This window comes from Fringilla coelebs, assembly GCF_963513975.1.
Source record: "Fringilla coelebs genome assembly, chromosome: 3".
NCBI classification, from domain to species: Eukaryota; Metazoa; Chordata; class Aves; order Passeriformes; family Fringillidae; genus Fringilla; species Fringilla coelebs.
The window spans coordinates 48,988,617-48,999,211 of NC_140030.1; the positions used below are offsets into that span (position 1 = coordinate 48,988,617).

General features: G+C 39.8%; 1 protein-coding gene across 1 annotated transcript; it reads right to left on the reverse strand.

Annotated features, from left to right (window-relative positions):
- Nucleotides 1–1,423: 1,423 nt before the first annotated feature.
- ZUP1 (zinc finger containing ubiquitin peptidase 1) lies at nt 1,424–10,510 on the reverse strand. The gene is made up of 9 exons (XM_084202163.1): nt 10,138–10,510; nt 8,581–8,697; nt 7,529–7,638; nt 6,619–6,787; nt 4,991–5,179; nt 4,510–4,678; nt 3,723–3,874; nt 3,167–3,387; nt 1,424–2,141 (listed from the first exon to the last, which is right to left on the reverse strand). Exons 1-9 carry the CDS (start codon nt 10,430–10,432, stop codon nt 2,094–2,096), a joined length of 1,470 nt encoding a protein of 489 aa, XP_084058289.1. The 5' UTR covers nt 10,433–10,510; the 3' UTR covers nt 1,424–2,093.
- Nucleotides 10,511–10,595: the final 85 nt, after the last annotated feature.

A 10,595-nucleotide genomic window follows, 5' to 3' on the forward strand; every position in this document is an offset into this window, starting at 1 on the left:
ATCGTGGAATCTCCAAGGCTGCCTTCTCCTCTCTCTCCCTCTGCTTTGTGGAAGCCACTGAGGCCAGCACCTTAGCAAGCAAAGAGCTGAAGCTGTAAAAGAGCTGAAAATCACCAAGAGCTGCTAATCCCTGAGCTTGCTAAGGTGCCAGGCTAAGACAGCTCTTAGGGCTCGGACACTCGTCCTGCGGAAGGCTGAGCTGCCCGGCCCAAGACTGCCCGCCCGAGGAACCTGGATCCTGCACTGACCTCGCTACCCAGCTAGAAACGGCCCAGTGGCATTTCACAAACAGAGAAGGGTTTTTTAGCTGGGATATTTAAATTTGCTTATTTACTTTGCATTAAATTGAAAACGAATTCATATTAACTGAATAAAACCCCATTTATAAACTTTGACAGAATTACAGTAATTTAAAATCCTGGTGCTGACAACCTTTCTTGTATATTGTTTTTAACTCCGTCAGTCCAAAGCACGCACTGTAATGCATGGAGGCAACAGTGAGTTGCAACACTGCACCTTGACCAGAGCAAATTTAGTTTTGAACAGGCTGAGTGTTTTGAATACTTCGTGTCAGAGCTCTGTTAAAATTCAGAGGATGGTGCCTACCACATCAAGATGCTGTGGGTAAAATCTCAAGCATGCTGCCAAGCCTAGGATTTTGCATCCAAATTATGATTGCATTATTGGCATCTCTCCTTTTCTTTCCTTCCTTCCATTTGTTTGACACCTGCATCAAAGACCAGGGCTAAGACAGGAGCTGATAGTCTCCCAGTTTCCAGGAACTCTTCTCTAGTCTGAGCCCCTCTAGTGTCTTAAGTATTTAAACCTTTCACAGCTTAAAGGCCACTTCTACATACCTACTGAATGAATGCATTTTCATTATTTTTTTTAATTTTATGCATATTTCAGAAAAAAACAATGATTTATGGATTGTAATATCTGTACATGTTCATATTTCACTGCTTCCAAAAACTACAAGTTCTTCTTGCTAGAGCACATGAAATGTGAGACAAAGCAGTTAAGGCTCTTACACCTGTATTTAGGTGTCACCATAGAAGGCAGCCTAAATAAAAGGGATGTATCTAAACTCCAATTACAATAGGTGGATGTACAATACAGCTGGTAAAGCAAAACCACCCTGTGCTACCTCTGCAACACACTCCACCATCCCTCCCAGCCCTCAGCTCCCCTCCTGGAGGGAGAGGGCTCTTACATTCAACCAGAGCAGCACCTCCGAGGTACAGTAAAGTGCCTCAAACATCCAAGACACTTGTTTCAGCACACAGCTCCAGTCCCTTAGATGGCATTAACCCTGCACAACACAGGCACTAGTCAAAAAGCAGCGTCCTTTTGGCATATACATTATAAAACACAGAAAAAATAGATTTAAAAAAAAAAAAAAGGATGATGTGAAGATAGAATAAACACTTTTGAAAAATATATTAATTTTATTCATTCATGGTACAAAAAGGAATATTTTATTCCTCTACCACAAAGGACTGTCTTGCACAGCACCTAAAGCACACACACTATTTTGGACACTGCTTTGTTAAACCTCTTAGCCAACGCCAACACTGATCTGTCTCCTAAGCGACTGTATTCAAATGATAAATCTAGAGAAGCCAGCAAATTGAAAAGAAGTTTACTGGTAAATTAATCCCTGGTGCAACAGACTGAATTGTAAAGAAATAGAGGACTGGTCACAGTGGCAGCATAAACACATATACAGAGGTAAACCATGACCAGAAACTCCAATGAAGTAGCTCCATAGAATCTTTATCTACGACTGATTACCAACAGTGCATAATTTGCTAGAAGACAGTAGGTATTGCTAATTCTAAGCAACTAAGAAAATAACACATGTTCTAGTGAGACAAGGACCAGTATACTTCACAGTTACATTTGTATCAGGATGCCAGAAATTTGACTGAACACAAAAACTACAGGTTTACTCCCGTGTTGTGCTTTCCCAGAGCTCCCAAGCATTTATGGAGACACAGTTTAAGTCTAAACATTGTTGGGTTAGGGTCACAGTCCAGAAGTTGAATGTTTTGCACCCAGCAAGTTCCAGAAGCAGGTTACAAAGGCATCCTTTAAGGAATCTTCTCTGATGTTAAGACCTGAGAAGCATGGCAGCGAGCCTAAAATTAGGTGGGGAGAGAGGAAAAGAAAATACTTTAATGAACAAAATGAGCACTTTAAAGAGCTTCTTCCAAATTAGCAGTTTAGTAATCTTAACGAGTTTTAGGGGTTACATTCCATCTTATTTAAATGGGAACTTCCAAACTCTAAACAATTAATATTTTAAAATATAAATCAAATTTTTGAAAAGAGGAAAAAAGTGGCAAACCAAAACCAAATGAACACCATCACCCTCACCAAATCCTAAACAACAGCTTTTTTACATCGTGTCCTGAATTTTAAGGCTTTTTTCCAGTATGAGGAGAGGACGGTCATTTTTCACTGATATTTCTGACATGTTCAGGGCCAGAAAACACTTAAAACAATACCTCATTTCAGCATACACATTAAATATAGCTGAGCAAGGGATTCAGTTGCCAGTTATTTCATAGTTTAAATAAAAGTGTGTCCTGAAGCTTGAACATACTGAACAGTGCTGATACGACACCACAGAACTGGAACACCTCAGAATCAATTTGTTAGTGTAGGAAAGATGAAGCTCAAGAAACAAAAACCACACTTGACAATCTGCTGAAAACTTCTAAGGTCTTAAAAAAGGTAAAATGCCCCAAAGTCAAACACATGGATAGGATTCATAATAATTTCAACAGCTCAAACCTCTGAACATAATTTTGCACTGTGAGTGTTTGTAACTTACATGCTCACAGTCAGTTATTTAGGAGAAAACATTGTAAGAAAATGAAAAATTTAAAAAAGCCAAATTTACATCTGCAAACAGATGAAAGTTTCATAAAATACCTAGAAGTTGTCAGTTGCATCAAGGTGGCATCCATTTATGTGCAAAAAATATTATTGGTTTTGATATCCTGGGATTATATAAGCAGAAAGCAGGAGAGAAAAAGATCAAGGAAAGTGAAAAGATGCAAAAAAATCACCATGCAACCATATATGCATATGCATTCAGAGAAGAAATGCAGATGGTCTTAAATTTTCACAAACAGAAACTGTTTTCTGAGATACTTACAGCTTTCTCTTCCAAAGACAGCACCCCATCTACAGCCACTATCTGATATTGCTTTTCTTTCAGGCTACCCACAAATTTCCGAATTAGTCTGAGACCAGTTCCATCACTGTTTTGCTTCAGCAGTTTCTGCATTTGTTGGGAAGAACATCCTGGGTCAAACAGTAGCAAACATAAGCTTTTGTTCTTTTTCTCCTCTATTCCAACAACAGTACGACTGTGACCTGTTATCAAAACAAGAGTTTCAGCAGTTTAGAAACACATAAATCCCATTTACTACCTTGTAATTTACGACTGATTTTCCGATCAAGGAAGACATTACTCAAAATTTAAGAAGACAGTTATAAGAGTACATGTCAAAAAGCTGCGATCCCAATCACATTCAGCTCTTCCATCCAATAAAAATACAAACTTTAATGTTGCTCTTACTAAATAGGAAAATTAAAGGAAATAAAACCAAGCCCTCAATTCAACGAAGAAGAACTAAAACATGCTGCTCTGAACAGCAGTACATATAAAGAGAGATAATAGTAAGAAAGCAGCATATTGTGACACTGACCTTGATGTTGCAAGTAGATAGGTGGTTTGGAAGTACACACCACCTTTGCACCACCTTCATTATCTGCAGAATAGTAATGCAAAATCCACTCAAACAAGCGAGGGTGTGTACCCATAGGGCCAGTGGGTTTGTGAAAGTCAATGATTTGGCACCTACAAAACATTGAGAATGAAAAAAACAAAATTTCAAGCAGGTTGCTTCTTTTCACCTCTGAATCCTGCCTCCTGCACCCAGTTGTCCTTACTACTTTCTTATTTTTTAATACAGGAGTAGGGGACACATAATTACAAAGCAATGAAACACATACTCTCACAAACTGGAAAATTTATTACATTATATAGAAGTGCTCTACTCCGTTCAATCTAACAAGAACTTGTGAAACTTGCAAAAATTAATGTTAAATTTTTTTGTATGTTATAAATGTACGCCATAGAATCCAATTAAAAGCCATAGAAAATAGCTGAAATTCAGATTCTTCTTGAGAAGTAACTTCCAGAGAAATTAAGTTTTAAATCAATGCTCTAGTTTATGCATATGTGGCATAATTCAGCATCAAGTCTCAATGATCTAAGTAGTCACTCAGTTTATGTACCTCCTGTAAGCAGTTACATGTACCTGCAAGTAGTTATACAGCTTCATGCTGCATTAAATCAGATTTGTTTATATATGGTTAAATTAACTCACTAAGGTGGCTTTGTCATCACACAGCTGGGAATTCTAACTTTTAAAGTTACAGGACTTAAATCAGCAGTTAATAATAACAACCACAACAAAAAGCAATATTTACTTTATCCTGAGACTGGTTAACAGTGAATAAATTTCACATGCTCCTATCCATGCTTTGGAACCATGTAATCTGTTGTTGAAGTGAGATGCCCCATGAGGATCAAAACCTTCTCTCCAGGCATCTTCAATCATGGACTGAATCTTTGGGATACTAGGGATTAGTGTAGTATCTGGAACAGAAAAGCTTTTGAATTGTTGTTACAGTGACTGAAATAGTCTATTAATTAAAACTATTCAGCTTCTTTTATAACAGGCAGTTGATGTTACAAAGATGCACCAAAAAAACTAAAGGTAAAGCTTCAACCACATAATTTCTTGCCAGTATTCACCTCTGACTCTTCCACAGTAAGTTCCTGTGGTATAACCACCATTTAATAGGTATCATTGACCTTGTAAGACTTGCTGTGTAAATGAAAAGGCAAAACATCAGTCAGCAGGTTGTCATCCAAGGTACGTGGAACAAGCAGCATTTTGTTTAGTACCTCTCAGGCAGTCATTGTAGAAGCTGTTCTGCAACAGTGAGGAGAGGAGCATTTGGAAATTCCTGTAACCACAACCCCAGCCTCTGTCACCCAAAGATGAGTGGAAGTGATCTACTCCTGCTGAAAGCCACACACGCCTCACATCTTTGTTCTCACTCTGATAGTACTTGCACAATGCTTCAATGACTCCTAAAGAAGACAAAATATGAAGTTCATCTGTAAAATGTACTATTACATTTACCAGAAGATTCCTTCCCCAACTTGGAACAGATACAGATTAATACCATTTATTTTAAAACTTCATTACATTTAGAGCCCAAATCACAAAAGCAGTGGAAATTGCCCCTATTTAATTTCAGTGGTCTTTATTTTGATGAATTTATGTACTATGAAATTTTCAAAACTAAATCTATTTTTTCACTGTTACTGCACAATGATTATTTTAAATTAAACAAAATTATGAACTGTGACAGTCAAAGGAACTATTACAATGATATAGAAAAAGTATGTTACCAATAAAGAATTCCTATGCCCCTGCCACCTCCAGTACAACACCACCTTAAAAACATGGCAATACTTTTGCATACTATGTAAGCCTTTTATTCCCCCAACTTATTTTTCCTGGAGAAACTAAGAGGGGAAAAAAAAAAACAACAACAAAAAAAACAATGGCAGAAATGGCACAGAACTTTAGAATCATTACAAATACTTTGAAACAATACTCTTACAGGATATTCCAAATTCTCCTTTGTTACATGAAAAAATATGCTTGGGAATGCTCTCTCCAATTCATATATATGTAAATCCTCAAAGCCCTTCCATAGCCACACTGTTGTGAAGAGAATTATTCCATAGTCTCCACAAATTATTTTCTAAGAACGAAAACTTTAAATGTGTTATTTCCACACAATCCATTTGACAGAAAAAAATTTATTTTACCGGTCAAGAACAAGTGGATATTTTTTAAGCCAGAATCACTAGCAATAGGCTCAATGACCATTGAACTGTGATCTTGGAAAGACAAGGAGCCTTTTGAAAGGGACACAGAGACCCATCTGCACCAACTATAAAACGTTTAAGAGAAAATGTATCAAGAGATTTCCACTCCTCCCAGTCCTCTCTTGGGCTTGGGCTTTGTAATCAGGTGAACACTGTGCTTACCTGCAATCAGCTTACACAGAAACACAAGACAAAAAGCTGCTGCAAATTTGAACAGCTACACTGGATTAGGAACCAATGAATACAAAGCACAGAGTCAAGGGCAACCAGTGATAAGATATGTGCATCTTCTGATACATACAATACATCTATTTGCGCACTTAACCAGACAACTTGGTTCCAAGTTCCACAGCAAAAAAAAAAAAAAAGAAAAAGAAACAAAACAAAACAAAAAAACCAGCCTGCAAGTTAGTGCAAGTTAGAATACAGATTAAAAATGTACCAACACATGATTTAATTTCCTTATTTAGGACTTTAGGACAATTTGGATTGATCTAGAAAATTATGCTTAGAACTAGGACACAGCCAATATTAAGCAATGAATTATATGTTTTGTTAAAGACTTGTTGGTCACTACAATCTAAGGTCTAGAAAGTACAGTTTTAGTTGTGTAATTTCAGCATCTTTACCTGATGTCTTGGTTCTCCCATCATCTATACCAGAAGCCAAACTTTCCATCATGTCAGCTTTTCTCTTATGATATTCAAAGGGCTGCATCCTTCCTCTATTAACTTCTTTTTCCATATTCTTTAGAAATTGCTGCTTGAAGCCACCAGAATTATCCAAGCCATACTGTCTCTGTTAGGGATGGAATGTACACGATTTAAATCACATTTTTAAAATTCATCTTTTGTCCACGCAGTTTCTCAAAATCACTATGAGTAACTTTGAAAAATTGTAAGACATAAAAACTTCAGAATTACAATTATTTTGGAGCTGAAGACCAAGCTTCATTCCTAAACATGAATATGGGACTAGGAAAGCCCCACCTGGAAGAGCAGACACATCCCTCTGCTCCCTCTTGGCAGAGCCATTGGCATAGAGTCAGTCTGGCAAGGAGGTAGTGTGAGTGGGAAGTGAGTTACCAGGGCTGTGAGATGGGAGACAGAGGGAAGCAGGACCTGGAGCAGGTGATGGTATTCCAGTAAAGGACAGCCAGGATGCTCAGAGCCTTGGGCACTCTGGCAATGAATATGCTCCAGGCTGCACTGCAAGGCAGAGCACAAAAGCTGGCTGGAGGTGTGCTGGGAGAGCAGAACAGCAAGCACAGGGAGCAGCCAGCCCCATCCTGAGCCAGCACCACTCAAAACTGTAAAGCCAAGTACCTCGAGTTTGTCACGTCCAGCACTCTGTCAGGATCAGCATTGCCAAGAGACTGAATTTGCTTCCAACCCATCCCTGCACCATTACCTCATCACAGACTGTGTGGTTTGCAGAGTGTGACCTGGTAAGGCCATTTCAGGACATTACAATTCCAAGATACTCACCTTCCAAAGGCACAACTTGTTTCAAGTTTACCATTTAGAAACAAGAGCGTACCTGCAGCTTTTTAAATTCTTCTCTCTCTCGCTTCTCTTCTTCTGATCTCTGCCGTTCATCTTCTTCAGTTTGGAGTTGCTGAGCCAGTTCTAGATCTCTAATGTCTCCACCTAACCCGGGACAACATTTCAAAGTGAGGGGACTTGGTCAGGAGGGTAGTAATGCTTTGAGGGATCATTGTTAAATTTTTAGACTTTCCTTTCTAAGCAGACATATGTAAACACAATTGGGCAATTATTTTAGGAGATGCACCCCACATTATTTTGAGCTATTAGCAATGAATGCTGAACAGGACTGACTGCATTCAGTCTACCAAGACTCAGTCTCTTGACTTGGACAAAGTTCATTCATGCAGTTACCAGAGCAATTACTTGGCAAATAATGCATGTACCTGTAGCACTAAGAAGACAGTTTTTGTTTACTGTGTTTCACTTCACTGTTAGCAAGAAGTCCCAGTTCCCTTAATACCCCTTATTAGCATCTAGGACCATTGCTAGCAGTCTCACAAGGAAGAGACAAAAATTTACAACCGGAGAACTGAATAGGGAATCTCTAAAATTCTCTTAGCCATGTTATAAAATAAAATTAATTTAGATTTTTTACTTTAGTGCTAGGATTAATGAATCAGCAAAGTATTTGCAAAAATTAATTGAGAAAAAAAGGAAGTTTTCATAAGCTGTAAATTCTCAACTCATCACAATGGAATGTGCCACTGTAAACTCCACTTATGTAAACCTTCTATAGAGCTAGAAAAACAAATATATGTTACTGTTATCTTTTAAACATTTTTTGCTCCAAGTTTTTCCTTTAGCTAGCATGCATTCATTTACTTAGCAACCATGCATAGACAAAGATTTCCTTATTAGCCTGGTAATAAAGTAGAGCACTTGGGGAAGTGACAGGACCTTAGCTATGTTAACTTCATTATACATGTGTCCAAATTCCCTTTAAATAAAGACATTTTTTTAAATTTCATGTGAGATTCTACACTACAACATGCAAATATCTGCAAATGCTTTCAAGTATTATCAAGCCTGTACCCTTTCACGTACCTTCTGAAAAGTTATGTTCCTCTAAGTGTAAATCCACATGTTCTTCAAGAATCTGAATGTTTGTACAGGTAAGACTACACATAGGACATTCATACAGCTGTTCACCATTTCCTGTGTCTGAAAAAGAAATTCAGTTTCTTGATCAATGCAATTCCTGTGGTTCTTTGCAAGAATCATCCCCTAACTGATATACAATCTAAAACAAACACACACTAATGAAGTTTGTGTTGCCACTGAAATTTCCCAGTGAAAGGAAGCAAATTCTAAACAGCTGTTACTCTCTTCACCACTTAGGAATTTGTATCTAAATATGTGAAAAATTTAAGACTTTCCTTCTTTTGATTAAGTTTTTCCCCATTTAACTTACAGATCACAATCTGCTATGATAACATTTATATCAAGAAATGCTTAGTCTGAAATATCAAACCATTAATAAGAAGATGTATTCTGCTAACAGAAAAACTTAACATTCACATAATAACACAGCAGTTGTTGGCCTGAAAGAATAAAAAGTGCTGTCGTTCTTATTTTGTTGGTCTTCCCACATCTCCTCAAAAAAATGTTCTTTCTGCAGTTTTAGGATTATTATTGAGGGTACCACATAATACAGGTGAAGTTCAAAAGATTTCTGGAGATCATCTAGTCCCTGGTAGAATGGTGACATTAAATAGATTAAGTTACACACAGCTTTTCCCAGTCATTTTTTGAATAATTCCAAGTATAGACTCTTCACAAACGCTCCAGTATTCTAGTGTTTAACCACTTTCACAGCAAAAGTAAGTGTTCTTGCATTTAAATAGCATTCCTCATATTTTGACTTGTGCCCACTGCCTGTTGTTCTGTCACTGGGAACCACACACTCCAGCTTTACTGCTCTCCCTGAGACCCTAGGATTTATATGCGCTTTCCTTGGTTCACAAGACCCAAAAATTGATATCCTGTGTTAGCAGTTTCTGGAAGGCTAAATATTTATTACTGGTTGAAGGAAAACTTGGTGATATAATCATCCAAATTCACCAGAAGCATTTAATGTAACAATGCAAAATACAGTTTTCTGAAACCTGCTCAATACATAAAAAAACAAAACACCTTAATACAACTATCTTTAAAACAGAAACTGGCATGCAGGCAAGTAAATTATTCAAGTTCTGCATTATTTGCGCACATGGAAGTAAAATGTGGTTCAATACTAAGACCTGGGGGTGGGGTGGGTGCGTTCTTGGGGGGGAGGGGGTTGTCACAAAAAACATTTTAATCACAGATGATGCAGTGTGGTTGACTGCACTGGCACATTTTGCATCCTAACCATCACTTATCTAGTCAGTATATGTAGCTTGTTATATCACAAATGTTAGTCTAAGGGTATTACCCACCAGCAGAGATGCCACCTTTTAAGTTTCTGAAATAACTACCAGCATTCGGCCACTTTGTCAAAATAAAATCCTGATCACGCCCAGAGTAAACGACGCTATCTAAATACATAACTACTTCCTTTGTTAAAGCTTCATCCCCCGGCCGGTTCCCCGCGGAGACCCGTCCCTGCCCAGCGCCGCTCACCCGTGCCCGGGGCGCCCAGCAGGTGCCCGTGCCGCGCCCTGACGTGCTCCTCCAGCTCCCGCCCCGCCGCCTCCCCGCAGAACGGGCACTCGGGGGGCGCCCCGGGGCGGTGGGAGCCCGGCGGGCCCGGCTCCTGGTGGGCCGTCTCCATGTGCCGCCGGAGCTCGTCGCAGCCCACGGCGGCGGCGCAGAGCGGGCAGCGGGGCTGGCGGCGGCACAGGGACGGGCGCTGCGGGTGCCGCCCGGCCGCCGCCTCGGAGGGCAGGGCCCGGCCGCACACGTCGCACAGCACCATGGCGGCGGCGCCGCGGGCGCGGAGCCCCCTCACCGCCTCCCTTCCTCCTTTCCTTTCCTTCCCGCCCGCCGAGCCCCGCGCGCGCGCTTCCCGCTGGGAAGTGCCGTTCCCCGATCCGGGACGGGCGCGAGCCGCGCACAGGCTGCTGGGAACGGCGGGCCCC

What these genes read in the sequence shown, in the direction of transcription:
- ZUP1 (XM_084202163.1), bottom strand. Translation starts at nt 10,432, where the DNA reads ATGGTGCTGTGCGACGTGTGCGGCCGGGCCCTGCCCTCCGAGGCGGCG. An exon ending in GCTGGGCGCCCCGGGCACGG is followed by an intron (nt 8,698 to 10,137) that starts GTGAGCGGCGCT and finishes TTTCTTTTTCAG; the next exon opens with ACACAGGAAATGGTGAACAG. An exon ending in CTACAATGACTGCCTGAGAG is followed by an intron (nt 4,679 to 4,990) that starts GTACTAAACAAA and finishes TTTCTGTTCCAG; the next exon opens with ATACTACACTAATCCCTAGT.